At 38.5% G+C, this 14,368-nt stretch overlaps 1 protein-coding gene across 4 annotated transcripts in view; it reads right to left on the bottom strand.

Moving 5' to 3' along the window:
* Positions 1-10,057: 10,057 nt before the first annotated feature.
* Positions 10,058-14,368, bottom strand: part of LOC143847172 (uncharacterized) — a 46,635-nt gene continuing 42,324 nt past the window's right edge. Inside the window, exon 7 of one of the 4 annotated variants that reach the window (XM_077355902.1) lies at positions 10,058-11,037. In XM_077355902.1, coding sequence (XP_077212017.1) covers positions 10,672-11,037 — 366 coding nt within the window. In that variant the 3' untranslated portion in view covers positions 10,058-10,671. The remainder of the gene's footprint in view (positions 11,038-14,368) is intronic. The other 3 variants (XM_077355901.1, XR_013234958.1, XR_013234959.1) reach the window with 3 other exon arrangements.

Genomic DNA, 14,368 nt, shown 5'->3' with positions numbered 1-14,368 from the left:
GGCTTCTTTTGTTGTTTCCATCGGATGGGGGGTTTGGTCATTTTCATCACTGTATTGCTTCCCAAAGCATAGTCATGTTTTCAAAGACTGAGCTTATCAAGCTCGGCTGCCTGTTGGAATTTGAAGATGAAGCGGTTGAGTTCTTGCTGATTTTCTAGTACTAATTCTTGACAATGAAAACTGTGGTTTTAGCAAACACATGAAAAATTCAGCAAATAATGCCAATCAACAATTTACCAAAAGCAAACCAAATCAAAACAAACCTAGAGGGGGAAAAAACAAAAAAAACCCTAGAGTAACAATTTGGTGTTCACAACCTAAATAATAAAATGAAATGGGAACAATGTTGTTCGAACCCTAATAATCTGGTTAGGAAAACATGGAAGAAAAAAAATCTGGTTTTTGTCCAGATTATTAGGGTTCGAACCATATGGTTTTCACAACCCAAAAAAGAAAAAAATCAAAAAAACCATATGGAACCCTAATAATCTGAACCATATGGTTTTCACAACCCAAAAAAAGAAAAATCAAAGAAGATGATTTGATTAGGGTTCTATTTGGGTTTTAAACAATTTGCAGATTTGCGTAGAAACAACGAACTCTACAATCTCCCACTCCACACGGTGGCAAAAAATGCCAATCAACAATTTACCAAAACCCAACCAAATCAAAACAAACCGTAGAGGAGGAAAAGGAAAACAAATCAAAACAAACCAGGGAAAAAAACGAAAAAAACCCAACCGTAGAGGAGGAAAAGGAAAAAATCCCAACCCAAGAGGAAAAAAAAAAATAGAGTAAAGAAAGAGGGGATCGACCTTTTTGGGTTGAAGAAGTGGTAGAAACCTCGTTGGGTTTTCTCGTTGAGAAGAGAAGTTTGTTTTGGCAGACAGAGAGAAGCAGAAAAGAGAACCTCCAAAAACCCAAACGTAGAGAACAGAAGGGTTCGACTGTCTTTTTTTTATTTTCGTTTTCAGATTTTTATTCTCATGTGGGTCCGCATCTTTCAGCCGGAATGCGCATAATCTGCATATAATATGCCACCGCAGGAACCCTATTCTCATATATATATATATATATATATATATATATATATATATATATATATATATATAGGGAAAGGTGTGCGTACTCGGTCGAGTAGATAAGCTTATCTACTCGGTCGGGTTAAAAACAGTGGGGGCCCACATTTTTGGGGTGATCCAAACCATTCATTTGAAAGGCCCTTTCCTAGATAGGGTGTCCACAAAAAATCAGCACCATAGGATCATCCTAACCCATGCAACAGTGGAGGGAGAAATGGGGGAAAATGGACAAACACAGCTTGTCCACAAATCTGCCCATTTTTCCCTCCACTGTTGGATGGGTTAGGATGATCCTATGGGGCTGATTTTTTGTGGACACCCTATCTAGGTAAGGGCCTTTCAAATGAATGGTTTGGATCACCCCAAAAATGTGGGCCCCCACTGTTTTTAACCCGACCGAGTAGATAAGCTTATCTACTCGACCGAGTACGCACACCTTTCCCATATATATATATATATATATATATATATATATATATATATATATATATATATATATATATATATATATAGGAAAGTGTTTCTAGTCCGGCCGACTAGAGATCATTCTCTAGTCCGCCACCCAAAAACACATGGGTCCCACATATTTTGGTGATGCAAAGCATTCATTTGATGGGTCCTGACATAGAGACGGTGTCCACAAGAAATTAGCTTCATAGGATCATCCCAACCCTATGATTTGTGGAGCTTAAAATGGACGGCTATAAACCGTCACAAATCTGTCAATTTTATAACTCCACAAATCGAAGGGTTAAGAAGATCTTATGAAGCTGAATTTTTGTGGACATCCTATCTATGATGAGGCCTATCAAATGAATGCTTTAGATCACCACCAAATATGTGGGACCCATGTGTTTTTGGGTGGTGGACTAGAGAATGATCTCTAGTCGGCCGGACTAGAAACACTTTCCTCATATATATATATATATATATATATATATATATATATATATACAGGAAAGTGTCTCTAGTCTCTACCCTAGATAAGCTTATCTACTCCTCCCTTTAAAAAAACACAGTGGACCCACGCTGTTTGGATGATCCAAAGCATTCATTTGATAGGTCCTAACATAGATAGGGTGTGCCCAAAAAATCAGCACCAAAGGGTCATCCTAGAACTTTGTTTTGTGGTGCCTTGTGGTACCCAGAATGGACGCATATAAACGTCCACGTTTATATGCGTCCATTTTGGACACGGTGTGCCCAACAAAATCAAGTTCTAGGATAGCCCTCTGGTGCTGATTTTTTGGGCACACCCTATCTATGTTAGGACCTATCAAATGAATGCTTTGGATCATCATAACAATGTGGGCCCACATGTATTTGGCCCTCAAGCTCATATTATGAGCTTCAAGCTCACAATCATTTTCCTCTCTCTCTCTCTCTATATATATATATATATATATATATATATATATATATATATATATATATAGAGAGAGAGAGAGAGAGAGAGAGAGAGAAAACGGTTCCTACACATATGTGTAGATAAGTTATCACACATATGTGTAGATAAGTTATCTACACACTAGCTTAAAATACAGTGGGGGCCACATTATTTGGGTGATCCAAACCATTCATTTTTAAGGCCCTCACATAGATAGGGTGTCCACAAAAAATCAGATCCATAGGATCATCCTAACCATTCGAACTGTGGAGGCAAAAAATGGACTAATTTGTGAAGTTTTAAAGACATCCATTTTACCTCAACAAATCGTAGGGTTGGGGTGATCCTATGGATCTGATTTTTTGTAGACACCCTATCTATGTGAGGGCCTTTAAAATGAATGGCTTGGATCACCCAAATAATGTGGGCCCCACTGTATTTTAAGCTAGTGTGTAGAGAACTCTCTACACATATATATAGAGAGAAAACGGTTCCTACACATATGTGTAGAGAGTTCTCTACACACTAGCTTAAAATACAGTGGGGCCCACATTATTTGGGTGATCCAAGCCATCCATTTTAAAGGCCCTCACATAGATAGGGTGTCTACAAAAAATCAGATCCATAGGATCACCCCAACCCTACGATTTGTTGAGGTAAAATGGATGTCTTTAAACCTTTACAAATTAGTCAATTTTTTGCCTCCACAGTTCGAATGGTTAGGATGATCCTATGGATCTGATTTTTTGTGGACACCCTATCTATGTGAGGGCCTTAAAAATGAATGGTTTGGATCACCCAAATAATGTGGCCCCCACTGTATTTTAAGCTAGTGTGTAGAGAACTTATCTACACATCTGTGTAGGAACCATTTTCTCATATATATATATATATATATATATATATATATATATATATATATATATATATATATATATATATATATATATATATAGAGCTTAAGCTCACCAAACTTATGGTGAGCTTAAGCGCCCAATCACATTGGGGCCTACTTTGTTAGGATGATCCAAAGCATTCATTTGAAAGGGCTTTACATAGATGGGGTGTGTACCAAAAATCAGCTCCATAGGATCATCCTAACTCATCCATTTGTGGAGGTCAAAATGGACAGACATTATTTGTCCACAAATTTGCCCATTTTTGTCCTCCACAAATGAAGGGGTTAGGATGATCCTATGGAGCTGATTTTTGGTACACACCCTATCTATGATAGGGCCTTGCAAATGAATGGTTTGGATCACCACAGAAAATGTGGGACCCATGTGATTGGAGCGCTTAAGCTCACCAACACTTTCCTCTATATATATATATGAGAAAAGTGTTTCTGCACACATGCGCAGGGAGCCCTGCACATAAGTGGCCTAAAAAGCCACCGATTGGTTGCTTTTTGTGGACCCTGCACAGGTGGACCCGCCATACGAACCAATCGGTGGCTTTTTAAGCCACTTATGCGCAGGGAGCCCCTGCGCACATGCGCAGAAACACTTTTCTCTCTCTCTCTCTCTCTCTCTATATATATATATATATATATATATATATATATATATATATATATATATATATATATATATATATATATATATATAGAGAGAGAGAGAGAGAGAGAGAGAGAGAGATGAAATGGTTTGTGAGTAGCTGCTCAAATAAGCTTATCTGATGAGCTCACAAACCATAGGCGGCCCACATTTTTATTTTTATTTTTTTGGGGTGGGGGTCCAAAGTATTCATTTGGAAGGCCCTTCCCTGGATAGTGTGTGTACTAAAAATCAACCCTATAGGATCATCCTAACCTTGCGATTTGTGGAGGGAAAAAATGGGTAGAAACATGGACGCACAGTGTTATATGAGGAATGATAGATACAAGGGAGCCCTTACATTAAGAGCCAAAAAAGGGCTCTTCATTGGATCCACGTCATCAAATGTATATATATTGTCAATATTTTAATGTTCCTTTTTCCTGATATAAACCTGAAATTTGCGAAAAAAATAAATTAAAATATCCCGAGATACACCCGTCCGGAGAAATTCTTGAGACAAATATTTATGACAAGGGATAGAGAAAGCAACAAAAGTAATAAAGCTTTTTGTGGTCTTGGTTTGCAGCATCCAATACATATTATCGTACATTGACAATTGCATCCAGTACGGAGAAGATGCAGACGTGAAGGTTAAAGATTTCGGTCCGGAAGATGACGAGTAAATCGTTGCCTTTGAATATCAGGTTGGGTTAATATTGCTTCTAACTATAATAGGATCTGGTTGAAATCATTTTGGGAAAAAAGAGAGAAAATGTTACAACTGAACAATGATACTGTAAATACCCAAAATACCCCACTTAAAATTTCGTCCCCCCTTGAATAAAGAGGGGCGTTTTTGTCTGTTAGTATTTGACTCAATTAGGGCTTCTTAAGAAAGCCTATATAAGCGTTGTTTTGTGGCTAAAAAAACCCTAAACGTTTTGTTTAAGCTCTAGAGAAAGAAATTGTAGAAAGAGAAGGAGAAGAGCAAGGAGATCGCAAATTCGGAGTCGGAGTCGCAAATCCAGGTAAGATCTATGAATTATGAACGATTTGGAATATTTGAAATCCTAAAACAAGGGTTTGATTAGAAAAAGAAATAAGATTTGTGATTTATATGGATTAGAATTAAGAATCTCTGGATTGGTTTTGAGTTTTCTTGGATCTACTATTGACCTATGATCCCAAGGAACTCGAAATCGATTAATAAGAACTCGATTCCAGAAATTTAGAGTTTGGAGATTCAATGTAGAATCTTTATCAATTTTTAAAAAATCGTATGTGTGAATTCGGAGCGTGAAATCGGGTTTAATAGATTCCTCTCGTCGATACAAATCCATCGAATTCAACCACGCGCGAATTGGAGTTAAATCGAAGAAGTTATGGCCTTTTGAAGTTTTCAGGATGAATCTGGAATTTTCCCGAAAAACCCAGTCTACGACCTTCAGACTTCCGAAGAAACCTTCGGACTTCCAAAAGGGACGTCCGAAGAAACCTTCGGACTTCTGAAGATAGGCCAGTAGAATCGGTCCGAGGCCTTCGGACTTCCGAAGAAACCTTTGGACTTCCGAACCTTGAAAATGTGTTAAACTTTGAAAAATCATAACTTCTTCATCTCTTATCCGTTTTCTATGCTTTTGTACTCTATGGACTCAGCAGAAGACGTACTTTATGATAAAAATAGATTCAGAATTGTTTGAAGACTCCATGATGATGGTAATTCTAAAAACACTAGAAAGAACTCTGGAAATTTTAAAAATCTTTGTGAACATTGAATATTAGATTTTTGGTTTTGGGATTACCTTCTGGAACCCTTATTTGTTGTCTATGCCCTATTCAGATCAGAACATTGAAACATAAGCAGATTTAAGGGAAGAACGAGCGATATTTAGGTACGTAATAACGTACTACTTTGGGTATTTATAAACCGTTGCTACTTTGAATAAGTATTGACTTTAGAAACCTGTATTGATACTTTGAACTTCTGAATTAGCTTTGAGTCCATCATGCTATTTTGTTTCACCCACTGTTACTCTTCTGAACCTTTGAAATAACTGTTCTGAAATATTGTTATGAACATCTGTTCTGAACTCTGAACGTGTGAACTATCAGTTTGAACTTTGAATATTTTGAACCATTTGAATATGAACCTTGGACACTTTTGAACACTTATGTGGAGGCTTGGATGATTTCTGGACCCTGCTACATGGGGGTCAAACATTTGGCAACTCTGGACCCACCGTGGGGGTAGTACACTGGAACTTCTGGCCCGTCAGTGGGATACACGCTGGCCCTGTCGACTTGTATCTGAACTTCAGAAACTGATTCCGAACACTGTGGACTATCGGTGTATAAGCAATAACATGTCTTCTGAACCATGCCGATGACTCTGAAGTGCATTTGAACTCTGAACCCTCTGTACATGAACTTTGAAATCTCTGACGTTGATCTGAACGTAGACTTTGAATTTGCTTTATTGCACCTTTAATTTAGAACCATATTTGACATGCACTTATAACTGTTTATGCCTAATGAATCAGCTAAGACCTTTGAACTCAGCTTTGACTTTGACTATCTGACCCTATTGAATCATGTCATGTTAGATTGTGCTTAGAGTAGTGCTTTATTATGTACTGAGCTTTTCAGCTGACTGTGGTTATTTAACATTTTTTAGGTCCTGGCCCTCGTGAGGTTAACGAGGAACAGGACGCTTAGCTGGGATTTGGATTTTGGCTTAGAAGACTAATTTAGTGTATTTGTTTTCCGTTCATTAGGAAGTGAGTACTTTGAATAAGATGTAAAGACCATATTGTTTATTTCCGCTTTGACTCTTTGGGGAGAGATGAGATTTGATTTGACTTTGATGGGTCCACATTAATTGAACTTTGATATTTTAGTTATGAATTGCCAGGCTATCTTGTTATTGCTTTGTAACCTTGCACATTTGTGGGATTCGTCTTGCAAGTGTACGGCGTTGTCATGTCTTACGCCTAGGGTGGGGTTTGGGCCATGACAGACACATGGGCATTAGAGGAGAGGAGATTTGTCTTTTCTTTTTTCACATCCATCGACCATCTCTTGAACAGAAATGTGTGGGCCTTTTTATGAAAGGTTTGGAATATATAGTTGTAGAGATCCATGGTAATTGTCGCATTTCACTGTACTGTGGATGTTGTCATAAAAAGAATGCATGGATTATTCGAACACTGGATTACAAAATTCATGGTGTTTGAGCCATAAAGGATTAATCATAATCAGGTAAGGTTTTGGGTCTAGCAGGGTTGCAATTTCCATGAAAAGGAGGTATGCCAGACTCTACAAAACTCATTTTCCATGATTTTTTTTCAATCATTCTTCACCATCCTACTTCTCAAACTAAAAAGGGATTCTTCAATTATTCTTATTTTGCTTCTTAATTTTGTTCCTTATTCACCAATTAAGCTGACACAGCTGCTACTGATTCTGATCAATGGGGGGATATGGCGAATGAAAATGCTCATTGAGAAAGAAAAATAAAAAGACAATGTAAAATCAAAATTTCTCTCATTTTTTTCTTTTACTTTTTAATATTCTCATATTTATTATTAGAGAAAACAATTCCTGTGCTCGAGCGCAGATAAGCTTATTTGCGTTCAAGTGTAACAAACATGGTGGGCCCACATTTTTTGGGTGATCCTAAGCATTCACTTGAAAGGCCCCATCATGGATGGGGTGTGTACCAAAAATCAGATCCATTGGATCATCCTAACCCTTCCTTTTGTGGGGTGAAAAAATGGGCAGATTTGTGGACAAACAGTATCTGTCCATCTCCCCCCAAATGGACACTCTAAGATAATCTAATGGAGCTGATTTTTGGTACACACCCCATCCATGATGGGGCCTTTCAAATGAATGCTTAGGATCCCCCAAAAAATGTGGGCGCATCCTTGTTTCCCTCTAGCGCAGATAAGCTATCTGAGCTCGAGTGCCAGAACTGTTTTCTCTTATTTTTAAATTTAAGATATGTTTGAAGGGATAATCACTCTTCATGACGATTGCCCCCTTAACGTGGAGAGAGGGAGGGATGAGCGAAGTTTTCACTGTATGGTCATTATATGCATATTTTAGCGGAGATTAGAAGCCAAAAGAAATTAGATAATTGGCGATCTAGCCTTCAAATGGTCTTCCAAAATCGCTCTTGAATCTATTAACTCTTTGGAATGATGGTAGGATCACTTGTCCATATGATTTTGCTAGTGCTAAACGCGCTGTTATTAGCAAAGATCTACAAACGCGCTGTTATTCAAGGCCTACAACAACCACTTTCAACATTCAGGCTCTTTGACACCCATATTACCTTCATATCAAGTACCTCATTCAGTCCTTGATAGGTCAATTGTTGTCTACTTTGATGATATTTTGATTTCCAGTCATATACCTGAAGAGCAAGTAAAAGTGTCAAAACCGTGTATGGTAAATATACAACCACAAGAAAATTTGTAGTTCCATTTTAAATAACTGTTCTTCTCTTGTTGATAACCTCATTTTTTTTTTTTTGACAAATTGCATCTTTTGAGAAATTATGGTGGATGAAAAATAAAAGGTACTCTAGATTGACCTAAGTTGACTATTAACCTAAGTAAATTTTTTTTATCATCTTTCAACCTTCTATGTCGCACCATCATGAATTCAACAAAGTGATGGATCCCATCACCGATTTCATGAAGTATGGTATTTTCAAGTAGACTACAACAATTGAGAAGAGGTTCAAGCTCATCAAGGAGAAGATAATTGACTTCACTCTTTCTTTTCTTTCCAAATCTTAAAAAGGTGTTTGAAGTTGAGTGTGATGCCTTATACATATGGGCATTTGAGTAGTCCTAAGTTAGGAGGATGTTCAATTGCTTTCCTTAGTGAGAAGTTAAAAAAACATGTTGTCAATATATGAAACATGAAGCTCTATGCCGTTATTCAATCTTTAAGGTATACTCGAGGCACCATGCGAGTCATTCTATACTCCGATCATGAAATTTCAATTACTTTAATTCTAAAAAATAAACTTAATTTTAGTCATATCAAATGGTTTTCCTTTTAACATGTGTACACATTTTTGCCAAGGTTCCAAGGGTCACTCCAAAAAATAATATCGGCCAGTTGTAGATTAGTTTGCTTCGTACACTCTTCAAATCTTATATGAGTTGTGGTTAATATTAGTTTTTGAAGATGATAATTTTCCTACCGTACAAAAAGAACCAAGATACTTCCCATTATGCTCAAATCTCATGGAGGACATTGTGGAAGAAGATAGGAACCAAGATTTAGGGTTTAAGTTCCTACCATCCACAGGTTATACATTCAAATGGAGGGAGTGAATAGAGGCATTGGCGACCAAGGTTTTAAATTTCAGTTTCACCTACCAAAATTTCCGCTGAAATTATGTAAAGAAATAAACAATAATATTTTATTGAAATTTCGACCAAAAAATTGATTAAAGTTCCGAAATTTGTTACGTTAAGGGATTTCAGTTTTGGAACATTTCGGTTTCAGTGTTGACCGAAATCCAAAATTTTGGTCAAAATTTAAAACCTTGTTGGAGACATTCTGGTGTATCATTAGAGATAAGAAGACTTAATGCAACTTAACACTTGCCCAAACAATAATAAGTATCAAGAGGTTGTGAGGTGGCTAATCAACATCGAAAATCACAAGTTTTCACGAAAAGAGATCTCATTATGGTGTATCGTCAATTGAAAATATGTGGTAGGCATATGCAAAAAAATTATTGGTCTGTGCAAAATTGTATAGCGGATCAACAAAACTTCATAAAATGTTGAGAGTTACCACAACGATATGACATTTCCCATATATTCAATGCTACCAATCTCTTCAAATTTCAAGCTTATGATAACCCAATCATATATTCAATGTTGTGATGATACCCCAATTAGCATTCAAGTGCACGTCTCTCTTCCAAAGAGGCAGGAAGAGAAGATCATCCATATACTTGACAAGAGATTATACGATCCAGTGGGAAACCTCGTGTATGCATTGTTTTATGAAAGAGAAACTAATAGATAATACATGGTTAAGAGAACTAAGATGCAACAACTGTATTTAAGGGACATTGAGCATTTTTCTGCAACTTTTGGAAGGCATTAAATAGGACCATTGGAAGAAAATTTCAAGGAACAATTAGCCATTTACAGATCCACCACCATAATATGTCATTTCAAAATTTAAATAATAGTAAACCTAAAAGAGAACCATGAAAAATAACTGCCATACTAGGTAGGCCCTTCCCATTTTCTCAGAGAGAGTTTCCTTCTCCCATCCTCATTTCTTGTGTACAAATTCCGATGAACAATGTTTCGATTTCCTCTCTATTTTCTCTTTCTAGTACATAGACTAATAAATATTTCTATCACCATCTTGCTAGGGATTCAACAGCCGCCAGTAATTCGTTATCTCGTTAACTTTAAACCTGAATTTTAGTGGAACACACCATACTGTTACAACATCACACCATACTGTTACTTGCCGAAACATTGATCGCTTTGGGTCTGCTGCCTCTCAAAACGTAACATTCTCATATCTGGTCATAGACATTGAACATTTGATTACTCCAAGGAGTTTTAAGTTCCTGCTCCATTACTTAGTTGGAGGTTCATTTTTATATTCATCGTGGCTAATTCCGCAGCCAAATACCTGAATACATAAGGCATGGCCACAGTCTCCATCCCTCTGCTTGTTTTACAAGCGTGGCAAGTGACCTTCTTAGGAGCTCTCCCTGGAGGCAACCCGCCAATTTCTCGTGTTGCTCTTTTCTGCTGTTGGATGAAGGATGTTGTAAGGATACTCCTACAAAGGGAGCACACATCAACAATGTGATAATCAGAACATGTGTGGAGCCTATCATGTAACAGATATGCGGCCCCATGAGCAAGAACTGAGTCGCGTTCCATCTCTCCAAAACGAATCCCTCCACCAGATTTTCTTCCTTTGATGGGCTGCCTTGTAAGTTTGTCCACAGTTCCCGTGAATCGAACCTGCACTAAAAGTGGTTGTAAACTAATTCATGTACAATGGACAAACAATGTGAGAGGAAATAGAAGATATTTTTTTTGTTTTGAAATGATAGGATTATATTAAAAGTGAAACAAACCCCAAGAAAAATTCACTGAGAAGAGATGACGGTACGCGATTACTTTGGTCAACAACGGGGGAGAGATCGCCGGTACATGATTGTTTTGGTCATCTCAGGGGAAGATCGCCGGTGCAAGACTACTTTGGTCATCACAGTAGGAGCTACTGCTGTTGTGGTTTTGAAATAGAGGTTCTGAAAGATGTATATCTAGACTTTATCGATGTTGGATGCTCAGCTCTTGATGCCCTTCAAGCGTTACGTTGGCAGAAGGATCGCTGCAGGAAAAGCCTTATACTAATCGGAAAAGGAAAAAGTATTAACGCTTCCCCCCGAACTTGGCCATGGAATACCTATGGGCTTCAAAGGGCAGATCGAAATCGAACATTCAGCAGGCAATCGAAGAGCTACTGATAGAAGAAATGAAGCAAATAGGACTACCCCAGACCGCAATTGGCAATGCACGAAATGTGGATATTACAACTTTGGACAACGCCAATATTGCCTAAAGTGCAATCTGAGTAAAAATAGAGGACCCCCAGAAAATGGGGATTCTCTAGATCACAGATGGGGAGAGGAATCCCGAAGTACTGGAGTATTCTGCAGATTTCCGGAAGTTCAAATCCTACCAGATGTGGCAGAGGAACATAAGATAGCCCTCAAGGGATGTTTGGTGGGTCATATGAAAGGCAATACATGGAACCTTGGTATGGTCTGGGATTGGGCCAAAAAATGTTGGTGGATGCCAGACCTTCTAGAACCTTTTAAGATAAACCCCATGGAGACGTTATTTTGCTTTGAATCAGAAACTTCAGCAACTCGCATCTTGCGTCGGGGTGGAGATGCTTTTGGGAATAACCTTTCATCCCTCCAAATTTGGAACCCAGCTCTCAATTTAGGAGCTAAGTCGATTTTGGATCAGATTCTACGATGTTCCTTTACATGCATGGACATCTACATCGCTTCAAGCTATGAGAAAATATTTCGGTTAGGTTCTGCAAGTTAAATTATCAGGGGACCATGATCATTGTTTGGCATATGCATCTGTAAAAGTTCTTACCAAAGACCGGAAGAACCTACCACTATTCATTAACTTGAAGATAGATGGTAAGAGTTTTTTAGTGGAGGTTAAGAGAGTGTATGAGGATACTGGCATTAATGAATCCTCGGACATTGATGTCACTATGCCCAGTGACGACATTCAAGGGAACGAAAACCAGAGGACTTCTGGTGAGAGGCAACTGGAGGAAAACCCTATCCAGGAAAAGGAAAGGAAAGGAAAATGAATTCTCTTGCATGGACATGAAAAAGAGTTCCGACCGTTGTTCGAGACTAAATTCAAAATAAAACCAAGGCCTGACCAGCCTGAGACGTCATTGGCTGGTAGTTTGAGGCCTCCACCCGAAGAAAAAGGCCGGCTATTTAATTCAAAAAAGCACACTACCTTTAATGCTAGGACACTTGATAATACTGGACTGGACTTGCAGTACCGAGGGAAAGGAAGATATGATGGCGTGACGACTGCAGTCTTGAAACGAGGGAAGGAATTATTTAGCTCGAAAGAATCGCCTTGGAATACGAACATGAGAAATCTGGAGAGATCTTTTATTAGCAAATGTGTCGGTGACAATAAGAAGCAGAAAAGGTACCGTAAATATAAAGGAAATCCCATGCACAGCTGCTGGTCTTATCGGAAACATTATGATAGGCCCATAGCTCGAGACTCTTCTAAGGGAGGTTTTCATCTATATAAGAGGCCTCCGAATAGACTTCCTATTACAAGTAGACGAGAGGAAAGGAGAGACATTCTAACCAGAATCCGGCTGATAATGGATAAATTTGAGAAGAAGGGAGATTCGTCCCCCTAAAATGAAGGTGGGAGAGTAAACTACAAAGGGAAAAGGAAAGTAGAGTGCCTGGGGGTAGAGAATAAATGGACCTTCAAAAAGAGCGGATATGAAAAAGAGCAAGGCAAGTACTGGATCGGCAACGAGGAGTGAAATTGCCACGGAGTATCTAAAACATCAATGGAACAAATTTGAAGAGGAGGTAAAAGAAAATGATGAAGAGTTTTTCCAGTTGACAGGAAAAAGGTCAATTGAAGAGGCATTTTTTTTCGGTGTACAAGCTTCCGTTCTTTCAAAAACGTTTGGAGGATGAACGTAGGGCTCTCCAGGAGGCAGGGGTGAAGAGGAGTGTCAAGAAGAGGAAGGATCAACTAATATATGAGATTAGTTGGATAGGGATCTTAGTGGGAAGGTTAACGAATGTCTCACCAGGGCGGAGCAGCCCCTTGAAGAGGAAGAAGAGGAGGAAGTCTCCCAAGAAGAAGAGGTCACTGCTTAGGAGGATACGGATAAATTCCAATTGGAATCGGAAGGAAAAAGGGCTATTTTGGAGGAAGGGGAGCAAGCAAGCTTTGAAGATTTTGAAAGATGACTGAGCTGGGACATTTGTTGGGAATAGGTTACAAGGAGGATGTTGACGAGACGAAGATGATGTTCTTAGAGATTGAAAAGAGAGACGCGGAAGAGAAAAAGGGTAAAACCCCTGGCCGTGGGACTTGAGAGCTTAAAGCTCTTAGGAAATGAAGGAGGGTCTGTCTGTAAGTTTTTTGGGTTTTTTTTTTGGTTTTTGGAGTAAAGGTCATTTTGTTATGTTTAGGGTAGGCGATGGAGAATGTCTCTTGCTGGTAGGTTGTGTGATGGAGCTGAAGCCCAGAAAAAATTTTCTTTGTGAAAGTTTCAGAGAAGTGTAGGTGGCTTATCTGAGTGCGCTTGAGGGATTCGCTCCTTCGCTGCTTAGGGGAGTCTTCTCTCCCGTAGATGTCCATCCTGCCTCTCAATTAACTAAGGTGAGTGTGAAAATGCTTTAGGTTCTTGACTTCAAGACATAAAAATCCATGGGTCACTGTCAGTATGTTTTTTGTGGAGGCCGCATGGTGATGTCTGGAAAGGTGGTTTCTAAAAAATCAATGCAGGATTGACGTTATAAGTTTTTCTGAAGCTATCCTGATGATTGAAAGCACCCTGGGATGTGGATGGAGGAAGCAAACATACAGTTTTTATTTTTCCTTTATGTTTTTTGAATTCAGGAGTATGCTCCTGGATCATCATACTATGTAATCACTAGAGGGACTACTGGTCCCATGTAAATTTCACGGGTATGAATACATCAAGTCACTTTCTCAAAAAAAAAAAAAAAAAAAACCCAAGAAAAATAGAACATCATAACAAAAAAA

This window comes from Tasmannia lanceolata, unplaced genomic scaffold (genome assembly GCF_043159265.1).
Source record: "Tasmannia lanceolata isolate RefF3 unplaced genomic scaffold, GAP_Taslan_0.1 ptg000015l, whole genome shotgun sequence".
In the NCBI taxonomy this organism is placed as follows: domain Eukaryota; kingdom Viridiplantae; phylum Streptophyta; class Magnoliopsida; order Canellales; family Winteraceae; genus Tasmannia; species Tasmannia lanceolata.
Note: the sequence above shows the minus strand (reverse complement) of the source record. Positions and strands in the feature narration are given on the sequence as shown.